This window comes from Benincasa hispida, chromosome 11, assembly GCF_009727055.1.
Source record: "Benincasa hispida cultivar B227 chromosome 11, ASM972705v1, whole genome shotgun sequence".
NCBI lineage: Eukaryota > Viridiplantae > Streptophyta > Magnoliopsida > Cucurbitales > Cucurbitaceae > Benincasa > Benincasa hispida.
Window position 1 is genome coordinate 80,021,154 of NC_052359.1, and position 21,963 is coordinate 80,043,116.

At 32.6% G+C, this 21,963-nt stretch overlaps 1 protein-coding gene across 2 annotated transcripts; it reads right to left on the reverse strand.

Moving 5' to 3' along the window:
- Positions 1-18,147: 18,147 nt before the first annotated feature.
- LOC120091431 (NAC domain-containing protein 100-like) lies at positions 18,148-20,188 on the reverse strand. Of its 2 annotated transcripts, none has more exons than XM_039049453.1 (3): positions 19,920-20,188; positions 19,551-19,843; positions 18,148-18,597 (listed from the first exon to the last, which is right to left on the reverse strand). In XM_039049453.1, exons 1-3 carry the CDS (start codon positions 20,065-20,067, stop codon positions 18,247-18,249), a joined length of 792 nt encoding a protein of 263 aa, XP_038905381.1. In that variant the 5' UTR covers positions 20,068-20,188; the 3' UTR covers positions 18,148-18,246. The 2 variants fall into 2 exon arrangements, with proteins under 2 accessions (XP_038905381.1, XP_038905380.1); XM_039049452.1 differs by having other exon boundaries at positions 18,148-18,600; positions 19,920-20,185.
- Between the last annotated feature and the right edge of the window lie 1,775 nt (positions 20,189-21,963).

The window sequence follows — 21,963 nt, forward strand, 5'->3', positions numbered from 1 at the left end:
ACAAGAGTTGTTGAACTTGGGTCATCCTGTGGGTCAAATCCACCTCAAGTGTTGAGGGAATCTCAATGCAGTGGGAGGGTTACGAACCCACCTGTCCGTTACATGGGTTTAACTGAAATCCTAGCTATGGTAGCTGACGGAGATGTTGAGGATCCATTGTATTACAAGAATGCAATGGAGGATGTTGACAAAGATGAGTGGATTAAAGTTATGGATCTCGAAATAGAATCGATGTACTTCAATTCTGTTTGAGATCTTGTAGATCTACCTGATGGGATTAAACCTATAGGTTGCAAATGGATCTATAAGAGAAAATGGAGTGTTGATCGGAAGGTTCAAACCTTCAAGGCTAGACTGGTGACAAAGGGTTATACCTTAGTTGAAGAAGTCGACTATGAGGAGACTTTCTCACCTGTTGCTATGTTGAAGTTTATCCGGATACTCCTATCTATTGCCTCATATTATGACTATGAGATTTGGAAATGGATATCTAGACCTCTTTTTGAATGGAAATCTTGAGGATGTTAGGGATAATGCCCTAAACTCTCGTGTTCTGTAGTTTGTAAACACAATTTTGAACAAACACTTGTGATGTATAATATATGATATTTTCTTCACCTTTTGTCTATGAACATTGGATATTTTATTTTGCTTTACCACAAATAAATAAACTAAGATCCCTGGTTGTCGTTTCTAACTCAAGCACGTATGTGGAGACGTACAGGTGGATCATGTCTTAAGTGATAACCAAAATGATCTGTAGTATATGGATATATGAGGGAAACTTTATCCTGGTAATGCTATGGATGTGGCTCGCTTTGTAGAATAGTTACAAGTGTTGTGACTTGTTATAGATCGTCTGATCCTGATCATTCATACGGAGACATGCGAGTGGGGGCATCCTATACAAAGGAGTTTGTATAAGACCGGACCACGAAGTGTTAACGTTGTTCATGATAGAGACTTCACTTCACTAGAATGACCATAGGTAACATGACCTCAATCTTGAGTGAGTTGGGAACTCCTGCCTTTGAGAACAGTCCTTTGATTTGCATGGGTGCGAGTGGCCAGATCGCTGACTCAAACCTACCACTTTGGGGATTCGTCTGATTTGGGAGCTGGGAACACAGCTACACAAGATGGAATTCACTCATTCCACGAAGCAGGGGTAAGTAGATAGATTGTCCTTAAGGGTTGATTCCAAGGCTTGAATGATGTGGTGCCACACACCTTCTCATGACCCGAGAGGTGTCCAAACATAGTAAGACTACGTTATATTGTTCATTAGAGGGATCATTGGTACTTAAGGAGTTAGATGTAACTAGAGGGGAAAAATGGTAAATTAGCCCAACTGTACTTACGGGCATCTGTGAAGGGTTATCGTATTGTTGATTGGTTATATCTGATGGATACAGAAATATATCTGTGGTGAGAAGAGTGCAATTATCGGTCTTTAGTGAAATGTCTGGCAGTTAATGGATGATGGATCTCGTAGCTAAAGAGTTTAATTAGCTATTCACATAACATTGGAGCTTCAAGCCATAGGTTCATAAGGTCCCCTTGGTAGCTCAATGGATTCAAGTTGAGAATCAGTTTTTTGGGTCAGTTTGAAGTGTTTAAATTGACAAGAGGGAGTTCGATTATATATGACATGATTGAACTGGTTAATTATATATGATATGTTTGACATTATGTATGAGATACATTAATTGGAGGAAAATGGATATAAATATGATTTATATCTAGTGGAGGAAAAAAGACTATGGTTCCTATGTTGCATTTGATGTGACATTAAACTATAGGTTAATGAATATAATATGATTATAATTATTATTTATTTTTGGACAATTATAGGAAAATTGTGCCGGCATTTTCTCCGTAATCGTGTGATAGTGGGAGGTTGCATTCAGTTTTCGTAATTGAAAAATAAAATGAAACCATTTTCATTTTGGAAAAGATCAGTCATTTGCTCACGTTTAGTGTATACTACCTATCGCGTAGCAAACAGAGAGCCTACACGATAGCTCAGTGTTTCTAAACAATCGTATACACGTGTGCAAAACTCTAAGAGAGGTTTGCTACCTTTCAGGCATGAAGTTACATTGTCTAAGGAACAATGTCCTAAGACACTTTAATGGGTCGAGGAAATGAGATGAATCCCCTACACATCGATTGTTGGCAGCTGGTGCGAGGAAAATTTAATTTGTTTTTGCGTTAATGGATATGCGTTGATGTTCATGCGTTAATTTGTAGAATATGCATTATGTATTAATCGTGTATACGATGACTATGTGTTCTTGTCACAAGTTTTCTTGCTCTCTCACCAATTATAATGAGATCACAAGTTTTTTTAGATGATCTGAGGTCGAACACGGGGACTTGCAACTAAAAGATGATTGTAAAGTAATGCGTTTAAGACAGGGAATAAAAATAAAAAGAAAGAAGCTGATTACTATGTACTACTCCTAGCTAAACACACTGAACAATTGAAGTTTGACTATGAGAATCGGTAGAGATGTGGCAACTGTTAATGCATAATAAGACGCATGGAGAATTAGGGTTGGGGGAGGAGATTTCATCGAGTCCTTAATTTTGGTCGCAAGGGTAATTCCAGCTCGCCACACTAATGCATCGTACACCTCTTGATGGTCAGCCACATGCTTTATATCTCTATAACACATGGTTGCGTTGAGCATTAGGTTATTCCTATCTCTGGGAACATTGCTTACTTTGCTTAGTGAGTTTCACTACTTACCCTCTCGAGCGGTTGGCTATAGCTACTCCGCTCATAGACAAGCATTGCGATATCCTCACACTAAGCAAATAGGATTAACTCACTATACTTGCGCAACGCACACCTCTATGTGGTTTGCTACATGCGTCATATCTCTATGCTGCATGATTTAGTATGCGATAACTCTTGCAATCTGCATTTAACTCATTGCGGTGAAAGAAAAAGAAGATAAAATAGAAGAAGATGATGAAATTGATGTTGAATGAATTAAAGAGATGCATTGATTACAAAATGTATTAATGTTTTAAGCCAAAATGTAATACAATACAGAGTTGAGAATATAGATGGGCTAGATGTAAGCAATCTCTTACTTCCATCAGATGTGTGTCAAGGCTGTCAATGGTGCAATGGATGGGCAATGGAGTAGTCCCTCTCGAGATCTATCTCGACGAAGCTCCGGTCGTCAATCGGAGGAAGTTGTGGAAGTGAAGAATTCTCAAAGACTTTCTTGCTCATGCTCTCATCTGTGATCACAGGAATCTGCCCAAGGCAGAAGTCCCAGATGCTTTGTATTTGGACTCTAAGGCTCTATTTATAGAGCTCAACGCCAACAGAGCTTTGGTAATCCCGCTCTGAATCACTTTCATTCTTGTTGCAGTGGGTGAAATGTCATCATAATCTTATCTCTTTGATACTCTCGAGGTATGCATTCATAATTGTTTCTTTTGAAGTATCAAGGTTGATTGAACTATTTTAGGCTAAAACTTGAGGAAAGTGTCTTACTACTGGTTTGCCTTCAAACCAGTTGCCCCAACGACATGATGATGTTTAGACTGTTATGTATAATGTATTGGACTATCTTAACTGATAGTGTATGATATGTTAACTGTGGTGTTCCAATAGACTTTCATAGGTTAAGTGGTGATGGCTGGACAGTTTGATTTAATGATATGGACTGTGGTATTGATGATTGACGGTGTTCTAGTAATTGTTTTTCCTAAGTTACACGACTGTGATAAAATTTTTGTATGTGGACTGATGCATGCTAGGTATACATAGTGCATGTTAACCTTTTAATTTGGGTAGGGTACACCTTACCCTTGATTGTGTGTCCCTTCGGGATATACACCCATGACTGTTTATGTGCACATTTATGATTGATTGTGTACCTATGGGATACACGTTTATGACTGATATGTGCTCCCTTGGGACACACCTACGACTGCTAGTGTACCTCTGAGATACATGACTATGACTGATATGTGATTCCTTCAGGATCACATCTATGATTGATATGTAACCCTCCGAGTTCACTACGCCTGATATGATAATGGGTGTCCACCGTTGCCTATATAGAATGTTTAACATGTTACTTAGAAGGCTCAGTAGTGGGTCACTTACTGAGTACTTTTATACTCATCATTTCTTCCTTTATGTTTTTAGGTAGTGACTGAAATAGGCCGACAAGTGACAAAAGGAACCCATGACGGAGCAATATAGGGACAAAAGAAATCGCTTCCGAGTCTTTGTTTTAGTCTTATGATTGTTTTTTAAATTCAAATTTGATGTTAGAGAGGATATTTTATTTTATTTTGAAATTTTCTTCGATTTTTTTAGAGGACCTGAATTAAATGTTTTGTTTATGTGATTTAATTATTAATTTATTAATTTGGTTTGAAATTGTCATCTCTATTTCACTAAATTTATGTCTTATTGGTCAAAACGGTTGAATGAAAATGTGTTGTCATAGGTAACGGCCCTTGTTAGTGTTCTAGAAAGGTCAGGTCATTACAGTTGTTCACTAAAATAAATCACCAGCATTCCTTGATTTGAGGAATTAGTTTATTTTTATTTGAATTTTAAATTTGTTAATATTTTGTTACAGGGTATTTTTTATATTTGATAAGTCCTATTAAAAAATTTTAAACAATCATTTGGCCATTTGTTCAAAGAGAAAGTCTAGTGGCCATTTTTAAAAAAGCTCATTATGTTTTGGTCATTTGTCCAAAGAACCCCTCATTTAATTATAAAAAAATATTTGAGTGGTGGGTTGGGCTTGTAAAATTGGAGGAGAGATGGGTTGGGCCGGTACGTGGGTGACAAGAGAAATAGTAAATTTTAAAGTTTCATTTAGAAAGATGACAACAAGATTTTAAAATTGGAAAAATAACAAAATGAATTTAAATAATAGAAAACACTAATTAGTAAATGACCAAACTACCCTAAAGACAACCAAATTAAGTATAAACGAGAATGCAAATGGAGAAATTAAAAACAACTCGAATATCACAAATACACTCTATCTAAACATTCTAGAAACAAAAATTAAATATCATCCAACCAGTTGCAGGGAGTTCATCCTCTTCATTCCAGATGACTAGTTTACCCCAAAGGATCTTGAAGGTTAACTTTAAACTGTTGGCTTTTTGGACATTAATCTCAAATTAATGAATTAATTAATTAATTAATTAATATTTTGATGATAATAAACCTGCTTTTATTTATTATTTTGAAATGTTCATTGTATAGAGCTTGGAACAACGGTTCCAACGCAATTTGTATCACTCAAATCAGAGTTCAAACAAGAAGATACGACCAAAATAAGCTTAATAAAAAAATCTCAAGTTAATGACGTGACAAAAAAATTTTCATCAAAGTAAACCAATTGGAAGGTGCTACTTGAAGTATGGGAGAAAGGACACATGTGGATTTTTTATTTTTGGATTGGTTTTAAAAAGAAAATAAATTTAATCTTATTTTATGTTTGTGTCTAAAGGCTAGTTTTGGACACATGGTGGACATTTACTTGGGTTTTAAAAGAAATGATTTTAAAAAATATATATTATTATATTTTTTTTTTGTTTGTGTCTAATAGCTAGTTTAGTTTGTACCTCAATCATTCAATTTTCTTTTTCCAATATCCAATGGCCTAAATTGAATTTGTTTTCACCTACCCCATCTTTTTTTAAACTTTTCCCTTCTCTAAAATTAAAACAATAATTTCACATCTTTTTACGATCCTCTATAATCCATTAAGCCTCAATTGTTGCTCTCTTCAACCTTCATTTTTCTTCTTTTTCATCTTATTCTTGAGAGAAATTTATGTATAGTGAGGATTGATTTGTTGTGAGCTTAAAATTTGTAAATCCATTCTTATAGAGAATTTGTCAAGTATGTTCTTTATTTGTCCAGACTATTGTAAAAGTTGTTCTTGATCCCGAAAAAATGTCATTGTAACGGTTTGATCCTCAACCGTAGAAAGGATCAGATTTGTTTGTGCATCCGGAAAAAAAACATTATAAGATTCAATTCTAAGCCGTGGAAAGAGTCAAGTTTGTAGTGGCATAAGAGGAGCTTGATAAGTGGATGTAGGCCGGTTGTGTCAAACTACTATAAAATCACGATGTCAATTTCTCTATCATTCTCCTATTTAATTTTTCAATGAATTTATTGTTATTTTTTATTTGCATAAAATTAATTGCTATAATTTATCCTTGAAATTCATTGCTCACATTTTTTATATTTAGGTTGATTGAATTTATATTTGCATACTTATATTACCAATCTTGTGAAAATTTAATTAGATACTTGAATTTATTTGCATGAATTAATTATTTAAATTTGTTATGAGCAGAAAGTTCGTTAATTTACTTAATTAGGCTCATATTTAAAAAAAAAAATAATTAGTTTACTTAGAACTCTTTTCACCCCTCTAGAATCATCGTACCAATACTGCATAAACACTATCAATCCTAAAACGTTTTCATTGAAAACAATGTCCAAAGCAAAAACGGAAGCAAGAATACGTGTGTGCAATGGAAATCGGTGACATGATGGCGATGGTCGTCAGAAGCTAGTCACGACGATGGATGCCCATGGCAAAGACAAGAATTCAAGAGAGGGTTGCTTCCTGACGGCTACTTCTTGTGCTACATTCCATTGACGGAGAAGTCTCTATACGAATGGCGGTGTGCGGTAGACTGAGACTTCGGCAGCAGTCTTCATGCGAAGGAGGAGAAGAAAGTTGGGGGAGGGGAGAGTTCGGCTCTACAGTTATAAATTAAGAAATAAAATTATCTTGACTCAAGTCAAACTTATTTTTTCACTCTTAAATTCCAAAAATTCCAGTGCCTTCTCCATATTTTCACTCTAAATATTCAAAATTATAAGAAATAACATCAGAAGATGCAATATTTTATTATAATCAATAATCACAAAAAAAAATGATGGTTAAAACCTCGTAACTTTACATTACAATTACACTGTATGTATAAATATAGATTAGTTAAATCTCATAACTTCATATTACTATTACATTGTATGTGTAGATGTATAGTTAATGATCAGAACATACCGACATTGATGGAAAAAAATCAATAAGATATAATATTGTGTTATGATCAAGAATCACGAAAATTGTGTTTATTTCATATGTAGAAACAAATGAAGAAAAGAACAAACACTTAATAATGATATAATGATATCATAATATAACATGAATTAGAACGTGATAAGAATATAAACGAATGAATTGAAAAAAGATAGAAATAGATAAATAAATAAACAAAAGAAAAAATGTTTAATTAGATAAAGAAAAAATTGAACCTTGTAACAAAAAAATTCAAGAAATAAAAAATAGTTAAGATAGTATCAAATATACAAAGAAAAAATAGATAACGAAGAGATATTGGGGAAGAAAAATTAGTAAGGATTATTTGTTTAAATTGAAAAATATTTAGAGTCTAGAGTTTCATTTATTTAATTTTTTTATTGAATCGGTATGTTTGAAATCTGATAACTCACTATTTTACAATTATATCGTATCTATAAATGTTAGTAACTCAAGCTTCAACAATTATACCGAAAGCAAACCATCAAATAAAAATCTACTTGATTGTAGAGTCATATGAAAAATTGAAATTGATAAGAAAAACATAGTTAATGTAAAAATTGATGCTTGCTTTTGCAAGACCAAACACTTGAAAATGGTTAAAAATTATAGCCTAAAATCTTGGAAAAAGATGAAAAAAGATCAAACTAAATCTAATATGAGAAAAAAATGTGATAAACAGAAGGTAAATGAAGATGAAAAAAGATAAATGTATAAACAAATGAAAAAGATTATCAAAATGAATCTTGTAACAAATAATTAAAGAAATAAAAAAAATGATTAGGTGAAAAATAAATTTTATAGTAAACTAGAAAAAAAAAATGAACAAATATAAAATTGAATCTAATGTGATAAAACGTAATAAGAAAATAGACTAATGAATAGAAAAAAAAAATTAAGAAAACATAAATGTATTAAACAATTAAAAAGATATTGAGATAAAACTGATCTACACAAAAAAAATATAGATATCAAATAGATATTTGAAGAGAAAAATCAGGAAAAGTTGTTTGTTTAAATGAAAAAGTATGGAGGATCTAAGGTCCATTATTTATTGTTAAAAACTTATAATTCATCGATTTACAATTAGACGGTATATAAATGTTACTAAATCAAACTTAGCAATTACACTCAATGTATTATAAAGTCCATTGAGGACAAATCGAGAGTTTCGAAAAAGCAGCTCATGTGCCCTCTACAAGTTTTGCGAAAAATCTTATTGTTCCCAGATTTTACTATACATCCAAACGAATTCTCAAATCTGGCTATATTATTCCATTTTCCTAAGATATATATACATGCTCCATTAATGGTTGCATGCTCCATTTTCCCAAGTTTCCGTGTACTCCGTGCATGGGAAGACTAGACCTTTAATTATCCAGATTTTTAAAACATAAATTATTTTTCCTTTTATTAAATTTTCAATTTCCTATAGGATCGGTTGACTCAAAAAACTTAAACTTATGGTCGAAAGATAAATGTAATCTTATATCATCTACCACTCCCCCTAATACGAAAAAGAGTCAAAGAAGTGAAAATAATATTAATTGGGAAGGAAACAACGTTGTAGAGGTTTGAATACAGAACATCCTAAACCAACCTGCTATGATATCATCTTAAATCATCGATTGACTCAACAGCTTAAGCTTGTGGGTGAAAGTAAATTTATTCTTATATCATCTAATCGATAAACGCATGATTCCGGTGAAGACCTAAAGCTCCAACACGATTGTGGCTCCAGATAATTATGATTCAGGTCCAAACTACTCAGTATAAATGGTCAACTTCACTTCAAGACTTAGGGAAGACTGTATCCTTTCAACTTCTAAACTCTTCAATCATTTATGTGTATGCGAGCTCAATCGTGTAGATGAAGCTATAAGGAACTAGATGATAGTTCAATTATGTAGACGATACGAAGAAGTACTAGACAATAGTTATGTGTAACTAGACGATCATATAAACGAAGACTGGGGAACTAGACGATCGTATAGACAATGCAAAACGGAGCTAGACGATCGTGTAAACGATGCAAGAGGAACTAAACGATCATACACATGATACTTTAGAAAAAGCTTTACAATCGTAGAGAAAGAAAGAACACAAGTATTTAAGTGGTCCAGCCAAAGCCCTACGTTCAATGTGTAAATAAGGAGGGTCTCTGAAAGAAAGAACACAAGTATTTAAGTGGTTCAGCCAAAGCCCTACGTCCAGTGTGTAAATAGGGAGGGTCTCTTTTATTACTTCTTCTTTAAACTTTTTTACATAATGAATGTCTTGCTTTCTCTCACTCTCATTACTCTCTAATTCGATCACCTTTTATACAAGCTCTCATCTTCAACGAAGAAGCTCTGGTGGTTACAATAAACAAAACAAAAAGAGGCAACAATGATAAACTGATTGCAACTTCTTGTCTCGGTTCTTTCTATTACAATCTCCACCTTTGTAAACATCTAGAGAACCTTTCTCTTTTTGCTTATTAAGCTAATTTTAAGCTAACATTTTTTAAGTAACTCGAACTTAAGAAAGTCCAAGCAACGACCAAGCTTGCTTTAATGAACTTTCTTGGTCAGCATATCAGTCGAATTGTCTAAGGTATGTATTTTTACAACCTCAACTTTCACTTTCTCAATCTCTTGTCTGATAAAGTGATACTTGATGTCAATGTGCTTGGTTCTACTCTGAAACTGTTGATTTTTAGACAAATAGATTGTGCTCTGATTGTCACAATATATTCTCTTTTTTTTTTTTTTTTTTTTTGTGTAATGCCGAAATCGTTTAGTAATCCCTTTAGCCATAAACATTCTTTGACAGCCTCAGACATAGCTATAAACTCAACTTTTGTTGTGGATAGGGCCACAACAGATTGCAGGCTTGCCTTCCAACTTATTAGATTGTTTCCCCATAGGAAAGCATATCCAGATAATGAGTGTCTCCTATCTAGATCCCCTGCATAATCAGCATAAACATAACCATACATTTTATCATTGGAGGGGTCATTATGTCTATATAAGATATGTGCTTCCTTTGATGAACAGAGATACCTTAGTATCCATTTAACTACTTCCCAATGTCGTTTACCAGGATTGACCATGTATCTACTGACTAAACTTATAGCATAGGACAGATCTGGTCTGGTTGAAGTCATTAGATACATCAAAGATCCCACTACCTAGGAATAGGGAACAACCTTCATATAGCTAATGTGATCCTCATCTATGCTCTTAGGACAGTTTGCTGCTGAGAGTTTAAAATGAGGTGCAAGGGAAGTGCCAACAGGCTTAGCACCATCCATTTTGAACCTCTAAAGTATTTTTCTACAGTATTTAGCTTGACTCACATACAATCTGTCATGTCTTTTTTCTCTGTTGATTTCAATGCCAAGAATCTTTCTAGATTCCCCTAAATCTTTCATGTCAAACTCTTTCTTTAGAAGCATCTTGAATTTCCCCAACTCTTCTTTGGAACTTCCAACCAACAACATATCATCTACATAAAGAAGTAGATACACTGGTTCTTTAAAGCTTTTAGAGTTAGTATACACACACCAGTCATAGGAGCTTATCTTGAATCCCATTTTAGAGATTACTTCATCAAATCTGTCATACCAACACCTTGGTGACTTCTTGAGCCCATAGATTGATTTGTTTAGCAGACACACCAAGTCTTCTTCTCCTTTCTTCACATATCGTTGAGGTTGCTTCATATAGATAGTTTCACTCAACAACCCATGTAAGAATGTTGTCTTCACATCCAATGGATCTATTTCCAAGTCCTTTTGAACAACTAAGGAGAGGAATAGCCTAATGGATGTGTGTTTCACAATAGGAGAAAATACCTCTGTATAATCAATCCCTTCTTTTTGTGTGAACCCCTTTGCAACAGGTCTTGCCTTGAATCTAGACTTTTGGACCCCTGGAATTTCTTTTTTGAACTTGTATATCCACTTACATGAAATAGGTTTGTACCCTTTAGGCAAAGACACTAATTTCCATGTATCATTAAGGTTAAAAGATCACATTTCATCATTCATGGCCTCAATCCATTGTCTATCATCAGGGTTGTTTGTAGCTTCATCAAAACTAGTGGGTTCATTGTTGCTTAATGAAATGGCAGCACTTAAAGCAATACTAGCAAATTCAAATTCTAAGTACCTTGCAAGGGCACAATGGTTCTCCTTGTCCTGTCTCTTGCTAAAGAATAATTTCATAGATCTCCATGTATCTCTATTTGTTCACTTGACACAAATTCACTTGTCTCAGCATTGTCATCACCTTCAATTTCTAGATTCTGGGAAGAAGTAGAAGCTCCTTGATCATTTTGAGGCTCTACCTCAAACCTTGTGCTATTGGTCTTAGACATAGGTGTAGATTGTTGCTCGGACATCATAAACATCTCATTTTCTTTGAACACAACATCTCTACTGTTAAGACATCTCTTCTCAATAGGATGCCATAGTCTATATCCTTTCACTCCAGGTGTAAAACCTAGAAACATGCATTTAACAGCCTTAGGTTTCAGCTTACCTTGGCTTTGATACACATACCCTACACACCCAAACACCTTCAAGTGTTCCAGCTTGGAAAGCTTCCTTGTTCATCTCTCTTCTGGTGTTTTCAACTCAATCGACTGATGTGGACATCTATTTAGAGTGTAAATTGTGTAGAACATTGCCTCTGCCCAATATTTCTCAGGCAAAAGAGTATTGGACAACCGACATCTCACTCTTTCGAGCACTGTTCTGTTGAGTCTTTCAGCAACTCCATTTTGTTGAGGTGTATACCTCACTGTTCTGTGCCTTACAATACCATTCTCCTTGCAAAAAAAGTTAAACTCTTCTCAAACTCTAAACCATTATCAGTTACCAAGTGTTTATTATGTTTAAAGGTTTGTTTTTCAATCAAAGTTTTTCATTCTTTAAATCTTTCAAACACTTCATCTTTTGTTTTTAGAAAATAAACTCAACTCTTCCTTGAATAATTATCAATAAAATAAAGGAAGTACTTTGCTCCACTTAGTGAAGGAGAGTGTATTATCCCCCCATAGGTCAGAATGTACATATTCAAGTATCTCTTTGGTAGTATGTTGTCCTTTAGGAAAACCTTGCCTAGTTGCCTTGCCAAGGATGCAATGTTCATAAAACTTGAAGCTGTCTCCAACACCTTTAAGAAGAATCCCCTGTTTGGAAAGAACTTGCAGCCCTTTCACACTAATATGAGATAGCCTCTTGTGCCATAGCTCATTTTCTGTAGGTTCTTTATCTGTAGCCATCAAGGCTAAATGTTCCATTTGCACATCTTTAATGACATGTAAGTCATTACTTTAGTAGCCACCAACACCACCTTTGAGTCTTTGATTATCTCAAAGGTGCCTCCAGCTCCTCTATATTCACAATCAAAGTCAAACATCCCCAATGATAGAAGATTTCTCTTCAATGTAGGAACATGCCTGACATTCCTGATTAACTTTACTGAACCATCTTGTAACCTCAAGGAAACAGACCCAATGCCAACTGCCCTGCAGGTGTTATTATTTCTCATGTAGATCAGCCCTCCATCCCACTTTTTGTAGGTACAAAACCACCCTTTAGATGGTGTCATATGGATTGAACAACCAGAATCTATCACTCAATCTTGAGTCTCTATAGAATTCTACTCACCACACTCTTTAGTTGCTGCCAAAGCATATGAATACATAAGGGAATTTTCTCCCACAGCTGCCTTTGTCTGTTTTCCTCCTTTATTCTGTTGGTTCAGCTTCCTCTTCAAGGCATAATAGTCTTTCTTCATGTGTCCAAGTTTGTGGCAAAAATGACACTTGATTTTAGACTTGTCACCCCTATTCTGCTTGCTCTTCCCATTGTTCTTTGTTTTTCCTTTTGAAAACAAACCTTCTCCTCCTTGTTGATCTTTCTTGCTCATTTGTAGTTCTAGTTCTCTGCCTCTGATTGCTGAAATAATTGCTTCTATAGTGATTTTTTCTCTACCATACTTCATTGTTGTTTGGACAACATTAAATGAGTATGGTAGGGAGTTAAGTAAGATAAAGGCCTCATTTTCTTCCCTAATGCTGTCTCCTATTGATCTGGATTCTGATGACAAACTCTTGAATTCATTCAAATTGTCAATGAGGGATTTTGAAAGCATCCATCTTGTATGTGAAAAATAGGTCCCTCAAGAAAGCTTTATTAGGCAAATCTTTGTTGAGATAAATCTCGTTTAATTTGTTCCAGAGATCATAAGCAGTTAGCTGGTCAACTATCTACCTTAAAACATTATCTGTAACATTCAAAACAATAGTTCCATAGGCATCTGTGAGTATCTCAGGGTATTTTACTGGGTCTGTGATGGCTAGAAGTGTCTTCTACTGTCCCAATATTACATTGATCTTTGCTTTCCATAATTTAAAGTCTGTCTTAACATCAAACTTCTCGTTTTCATTCCTGGTTGTAGCCATTCTTGAACTTCAAGATTGACTTATCTAAATCTTTGTATGCAAGAATTCAAATCTTAGATCTGTCTTGAGTTGTTCTATGAGCTCTGATACCACTTGTGGCCCCAAATAACGATGATTCTCTTATTTGTAGGCTCAAACTACTCAGTATAAACGGTCAACTTCACTTCAAGACTCAGGGAAGACTGTATCCTTTCAGCTTCAAAACTCTTCAATCGTTTACCTGTATGCGAGCTCCATCGTGTAGATGAAGCTCTAAAGAACTAGACGATAATTCAATTATGTAGACGATACTAAGAAGCATTAAACGATCGTGTAGACGATAGTTGTGTGTAACTAGACGATCGTATAAACGACAGTTGAGGAACTAGACGATCGTATAGACGATGCAAAGCAGAGCTAGACGGTCGTGTAAACGATGCAAGAGGAACTAAACGATTGTGTATACGATACTTTAGAAAAAGCTATATGATTTTAGAGAACGAAAGAACACAAGTATTTAAGTCGTTCAGCCAAAGGCCTACGTCCATTGTGCAAATAGGGAGAGTTTCTTTTATTACTTCTTTTTTAAACTTCTTTACAGAATGAATGTCTTGCTCTCTCTCGCTCTCGTTACTTTCTGATTCTATCACCTTTTATACAAGCTCTCATTTTCAACGAAGAAGCTCTGGTGGTTATAACAAAAAAAACAGAAAGAGGCGACAACGATAAACTGACTGCAACTTCTTTTGTCTCAACTCTTTCTATTACAACAATACAGGACATCTAACAAGCAACGTCCGATGAATGATCCACGATGGCACGACCTCGAATAGATCAACAATTTAGGCTCCAAAAACTAATTTTTCCTTCATTTGTTATCATCTCCATTTTTTCAATTTCCTCCTAACCTCTCTTCGTTATTTTGTTTTCTAACTTCTTTTCTTTTTCCCTTTCTTTCTCTTTTATCTTTCATTCATTTCACTGACTACATGAAACTGACTAAAATCAACATCGATTGGCACTACCAATATCACCAAAACCAACCCAAGAAAATGAACATGTCCATGGTCGACATCAGTTATAACCCAAAACTGATGCTAATCGACAGATGATCACCATGCCTCATATAGTTAAAATATCATTTTGGTTAATGTGCTTTGAATTTTGTTTCATTTTGGTTCATATAGTTTCAATTGTCAAATTTCAATTCTTATACTTTTAATAAATTGTAAAGTCTTTTAAAATTAATCTTTATAGAAGTTGGTTAAATAGTAATAATTTTCATGCAAGAAAACACATTAACATTTCTACAATTCATAAAGGAGATGTGTATAGGGACTAATTTTTTTGTGAAAAAATCAACCAGAAACTACCATTTTTCAATAATATGGAACGGAGAATTGAATTTCTCATCTCGAGATTGCTAGTACAAATTTTATATAAGTTGAGCATATTAGCCAACAATAAACTGGGGGCACTTACAGCAATGATAAAACAAATTACATTAATTAGACCCATAGCCCACAAATTTGTTGTTTCCAAAATTGCAAAAACAAAGCTCAACTCATATATAAAAGATATAAAATGTTGCAAATGCCCTCGCTACTGAAATATACTTGATACATTGCAAATATGCACTTAATATATTTAATTGATATACTTGATATACTTGACTATAATTAGATAATTAAAAGTACAGTGACCGTAAAAGGACAAACATCAAAATATAGAGATCAAAATAATATTTTAACCTTAAAATTATTTCACTTTCCTTAGGCAGAGATCTATGAACTTTTCTAACTAGCTTTTCTTTTGAGATCGTCTCGCCTAGGGCAGATGATTGACCATTCACAATATCAAGCAAACGAACATTAAACTCAATATTTGTTTGGTTTTCAAGCATTTTCAATAAACTTGGTGGTCAACAGTTGAAGTTTGACATTTTGACTTTTGATGTTCCCTCATGAGCCACAGTTAGAATATCCCACGTTTCTTTGACTAAAACACACGTGTTTATCAACCAAAAGATATTTTTGTCAACATCATTAAAGATATCATTGAAAGCACGAGAATTCTCAAGAGAGACTTCATCCTCAACTTCTGTCCACTCGATTTCAGGTTTAGGAGCATTCTCATCATTAACAACAACGATTCACGAATGAGTCCATCTAATTGCAACAGATTTTCAAGTCTTGTGATCAATAAGTTTCTAAAAGGCTATCATTCTAGCCTTCTAATATGAATAATTTGTTCCATTTAGCACTAGGAGACGTGTGGTAGATCCATCTTCTTTGATACCTTTCATTTGAAGAAATACAGATCGAACTAGAAGTGATGGATATGATGTGATCCACCATGATACCAATTGAAATTAAGGTTATCTAATATACAACAACACTTGTCAACTCAAAGAACATTAGAGATAAACACAGAAAAATATAGCAGGAATAGAATATAGAGTTTGGTAGTTTAGTTCGATGCAATGCCACCTACATCTAGAGGGCACAATATACCCAAGAAAGATAAATTCACAAATATAATGTCAAATTATTACAATGACACATCATATCTTTCTTGAATGATCACGAACATCTTTTTGATCCATGCATGATTTGGTGTTGGAAATATTTGTTGAGAAGCAAACAAGGTTTTTTATATCTACACAAACATCTTGGCGCACCACCCACACACACTCTTAAGGCATATGCGCGTGAAGATGCTAGAAAAGTTCGCCCAATCTCTTTAGAGAGCTACTCTGTATGTGCCATTAAACCGATCAAAAACCTTACCACGACTATCATGTTTTTTCTCTTTTTGCTTTCTTGATTAAGATGTTCAAAAATTCTGAAAGTGGAGGATTAAACAAGTGCTAGCTATCTTGGCATGACATGGTGTAATTAGTGTGTCATATCTACCAAAGTTATACTCGAAAATCAACAAGAAAAAGGTCTATCTTTTTTCTCCTTTTAAACTTTTAGATGGAACATAGAATTATTAGTCATTTGAATTAATTTTTAAAAATGTTTTTTACTTAAAATAATAAACATATGTATTGCATGTTATATTGTTCTAAAATTTTCAATATTCCCTCCTTTTGGCCATTTTTTCATGCCATTTGATCATTGTCCCTGGGTTGGTGGCCTAACTCACTCTCCTCCTCTCTCAGATAAGAGATGAGAGAATTAATAAAGTATTTACTTTTGTAATGACAAGTGTTGTAAGATATAGAATAAAACAAATATTAAAAACTTTTAAATTGATGTTATGATTATATTTACCATTTTAAAGTCATGTTTTGAGAAGAAGATCTCAACTAACATTTTGTAGTATAGGTACATTTTTGTTGTTATTGTCATCCAATATACCTATTTGACTAAAATCAATTCCTAGTATGAAATTGCTTAACCCATAGTATTTAGGTGCATCTGGGAGTGTACTGATATTTTTCAGTCTTTTTCAAATACGCTATACTACATGTAGTTTGCATAAAAATAGATGAAGCCCAAAATGCATATAACATTTTTTATAGTATGTTAAAGTAATTTTTATCAATTAGTCCATTATTTACTATAAATCTTCAATTTCAATTCAACTTTAAGCATAACAAATGTAGCCATTTTTACTTAACATTTAATAAAGATTTTACTTCATGTTTACCTTTTTAGAAATAGATTTTTTTTCCATTTTGAGTACAGAGATACACACTTTAGACTTTTTTTTTTTTTTTTTTTTTTATCAAAGTTACATATTTTTATATCAATTGAATTATGTCTCATTTAGGTCACGGATATACTAATTCAATCGTTCATAACTTTTTGTATATAAATCTTTTGTAATTGATTTGATTTTTCAACCAATGAGTTTTGAGATATATTTTAATATAATTTTTGTTAAAATATTGAATGGATGTGATAGTAATTGAATAGGAAGTAAAAACCGAAATCTTAAAAGTGATCGTATATAAAAGTTGCAACTCCTAAAGTCATTGTATATGTGTTTTTCAAATTACTATCAACAAGTGCGTCACTTTCATGAAAAGGAGCCGCCTTTCAAATATTTTTCCAGAAAGGAAAAAGAAAATGTCAATCACATATAAAGCCAAACTATAGAAATGAAAAAAAAAACGAAAAATTGTAAAATAAACTTTAAATGGTCATTTTTTACGAGTGGTTGAAATAGTTTTTCTCAATCCATCCTGATCGAGATTGACCACCAATATTTGAATAAAAAATTTAACTTTTTCATCTTTTTTTTTTTTTTTTTTTTTAGGTGACATCTTGCGCAAGATAAACATCAAGATTCTACTGATTTTTTTATCCAAATCTCGATGATCGTTCTCAAGTGAAATGGACCAAAAAAACTATTTCAATGAATTTTTTAACAGGATGTTAGTTGCAAAAATGGTAACATCTTAAGATTAATTATGACAACTTTTTAATCCTAAACAAGCTAACCATTTGTTTTGATTTTTAATACTTAAAACTTAAACATTGTTTCAATTAGTCTCTGCATAATAGAAAATGTACTAATTATCCATTTTGAAAGTCTGGTTCGATTTCATCTCACAAATATTAAACTCGACAAAATCACATCAAAACATAATCGAAAAACATAAAATTAAAACAAAATATGAACTATATGGAAAAGAAAAGACACAAGAAAAAGATTATGATAGATACAATTATTATTAGTAATTCCAAAGGCAATCAAGGGCATGATCATAAGAAGGAGGGGATTGATGAAGTTGGTATTGGTAGGAAGGTTTATTATTAGTTGAAGAAGTGACCTTCAAATTCCAATACTCCCTCTTCTTTTCCTCATCCTCTTCAAAATCCCCTAACCAAAACAAAGCGTCGTCGTTTTGGTCCTCCTCCATTGAATTGGAGAAGCAGGTCACGTGCCACGCATCTGACTCTGTTAATGGAGGAAGTAAAGAGGAGGAAGAGGAACAACTTGTTACCATCTCTGACATTATTTCATTGCCTTTTTTACCCATTGAGCTTTCACTCTTCTGGAATATTCTGCATATTACCCATTCCTTCTGCACCCAATTAAAAAATAAATGAATAAAACAAAACTTATAATTGCCTACCAATTTTCTCCTCCCAACTTATAAAATAAAATAAAATATCATTTTCATCATCTTTCTACTTCAAGCTCATTTCTAATTTCTAGTTTAGTTTATATACTTTTAAATAATCAAATTTAGTTTATGTGTTTTAATTAAGTAAATTTAAAATTAATCTCTATATACACACTTCATAGAGCTAACTTCTTTTATAATCATTTAATTTTTTATTTTTTTAAATAAATTTATAAATTATTTTTGTTTCGACGTTTTCAAAAACCAAACCAAATTTTAAAAATTAAAGAAAAATAAGTTTTACTTTTTGAGTTTAGTTAAGAACTTATGTGGTTAAGTAGGAGGCTAAAAACCATGATAAATAAGTTGTAAGAAAACAAACACAAATTTCAAAAACCAAAAACGAAATAGATATCAAATAGAGCTTAAATATTTGTCTAGAAAATACTGAACCATGAACTAAAAAACTCATTTTGATTAAGATTTATTGAAGATATAAAGTATAGAGACTAAAATAGGAAAAAGATCACAAAATACAAAAACTAAAATAGTATTTCAATCTTGAATTTTCGACTTCATCCATCTAATTTAGTCGAACTTCATAAATCATACGTATCATTCACATGATAACATGATTCAAAGCTAAGTATTAAAAGAAGAGTTAAATTACAAATTTGATCCCAACAAAAAGTTATAAGTCCATATAATTTAAAACTTAAAATTTTAGTTTTTATGATCTAACAAATTTTTCATAAAAAAATCTCTCATAAAACAATCCTTATAATAAAAAAGAAAACTTGGGGACAATTACATAGAGAGATGAAAACTGAAATTAAAGGCATTATAATATATATATAAAACACAAAATTTATTAAAAAAGAAAAGAAAAGAAAAAGAAGAAGAAAAACCTGGGATGAATTAGAAGGAAGGTGATGATAACAAGGAGAGGAAGAATTGGAGTGTAATCTATATTCATGCATCACCCAATTAGACTTATCTCCTCTGGGGGCTCTGCCTTTGTAAAAAACCAAAGTTTTCTTCATTCCCACAACATCATTTCTCCCTTTTAATATCTCTTTATCTTTCCCTGTTGCCTTCCAATACCCTGCCTCTGTTGCTCTATTTGTCCTTAATCCTGTTGGGTATTTCCTATCTTTCACACAATAAAAATACCATTCTTTCTCTCCCATTTTAGCCTTCCCTGTCCAACAAAATCCAAATCCCTATTTCATTATCAATATCAAACAGTTATCAAACGAGTCATGTTTTAGCCTTACCAGGCAAATCCCATGGCTCGCACTTGTTGAGATCGACTTCCGCGATCGCCGGAGACGAGAAAGTAGAGGAAAGGACTTTGGGGGAAAGGTAGTGTGTGATGAGCTCTTCGTCCGTCGGATGGAATCGGAATCCAGGTGGCAGTTCCATAACCCTTTGATCTTCCTCTGAATTCCCAAGTTTTTGGTGGTGGTAGAGGGAAATATAAAACAGAGGAGCTTTTGTAGAGAGACAAGAAAAAAGAGGTTTAGTGGTTAATTAAGAAAATTCTCAAATACCTTAATGCTCGTTTTATAACAACTTAACAACCCTTGTTTCTGTCTCTTTTTTTCTTCTTTCAACTTGACTAGGAACGTTTTACCTTCTTTACAAAAGCTTCAAATTTTACCCTTTTTTTAAAAAAAAATACTAATTGAGAAAGGACTTTTATATCAAATCTTATCCAATTATATGTGTACTACTTTTTCTTTCTTCTTCCTTTTTTTTTATATGCACATACTACTCGAAACGTAGGTAATAACTCGTATTTTTCTTTTAAAAATAATTATGTACAACTTAGACTGCATTTTATTTATTATCCACACAAAAATGGAATTAGAAAAAAACATATCCTTTGAAAAAACAAAAAAAAAAATGCTACATGGCAAAATTTTATTGGACAATGCTTGAGATACACTAAGATACGTGCATCCGAGGGAGCACCTAAATTTTTTTCATCTTATTTTATACTTTATAATCAAGGAAAATCTATATTTTCATCTTAAGCATGGTAGAATGTTTCCATTTTCATTTTAAATTTTTAGTTTAATTTAGTCCAATAAAATGGATTATAGATGTAACATAAGTATTGCAATTCGTATCATCTAAAAACTTCTACTTTGATGAGTGAATAAAATTGCATTAAACAAGTTTGTTAAAACCTATAAAATTTTTTGAAAATCAACTCTTATTCTTTTCTCTCTCTTTTTTTTAAAAAAAATCTTATAAATTTCATGCTTAATATATGTTTTATAATTGATTCTATATATATGACGGTAAAAAAACTTCAATAACATGCACTTTTTAAAAATTTAAAATGGGTATTGCAATGAAGTGAAAAAAAAAAAAAGGGAATAGGAATAATTATCTAAATTAACGTGCAGTTAAATGAAATTAAAATTTGATGTATAAATTGAGAAGCAAACTTCAATTAAAATGGATGAATTTGCGATTTCTGAACTTTTTAAAAAAAAAAAAATGTCTTTCATTATTTAAAGTTTATTGACAATTTCTATAGAAGGAATGACTTTGAAAAAGAAGGAAAACTGTGAAAAATATGTGAATGAAATATATTAAACTCAAAAAATAAAGCTTTGGGTTTTTTTTTTTTTTTTTTTTTTTGAAGAAAATAAAAGTTGGGAATGGAATTGAAATTATTTGGGATAGTGAATAGGGAATAGTGTACTTTGGTTAATTAGGTCAAAAGGGGAGAGTTGGAGAAATTAAAAGTCATTGTGTTAGTTGTTATCTGCCTAAACAAAAAGTCATCGACTTTATAACAATATAAAAATGTCTTCGTGTGGAAGATATCCATATTTTCAATTTCTTATTTACTTCCTTTTTTTTCATATATTGATATGAAGTTGAATTGGTCAAATATTCTTATGTGTGGTCTAAGGTCGGTAAACAGGTGAGTCGATAACAATACTACACTAATTAACCTATATTATTTTTTTTTAAAGTTCGAAAGTATTTTTGATCGGTAAACTTTTTAGAATGGTAATAATTTAGTGTCTACATTTTGATTTGTAACGATTTCATCAATATACTATTAATTTTATAATAATTTAGTTTTAAAAATCTGAATTAAGGACTTAATTTTATAACAACCAAATCTATAGGAAGCCCTTTAGTTTTTTTTGTACTTTAGTATATTAGAATTTAGTTTTTGTATTTTTAAATTTATGGCAATTAGTCTCCATATTTTCAAATTTATCGATTTAATCCCATTATTGAAAAAAAAAATATCAAATTTGAATGTCACTTTTTATTAATTAACAATTTAGA

What these genes read in the sequence shown, in the direction of transcription:
- LOC120091431 (XM_039049452.1), bottom strand. Translation starts at nt 20,067, where the DNA reads ATGGAACTGCCACCTGGATTCCGATTCCATCCGACGGACGAAGAGCTC. An exon ending in CGAGCCATGGGATTTGCCTG is followed by an intron (nt 19,844 to 19,919) that starts GTAAGGCTAAAA and finishes TTTGTTGGACAG; the next exon opens with GGAAGGCTAAAATGGGAGAG. An exon ending in TTCCTTCTAATTCATCCCAG is followed by an intron (nt 18,601 to 19,550) that starts GTTTTTCTTCTT and finishes AATTGGGTGCAG; the next exon opens with AAGGAATGGGTAATATGCAG.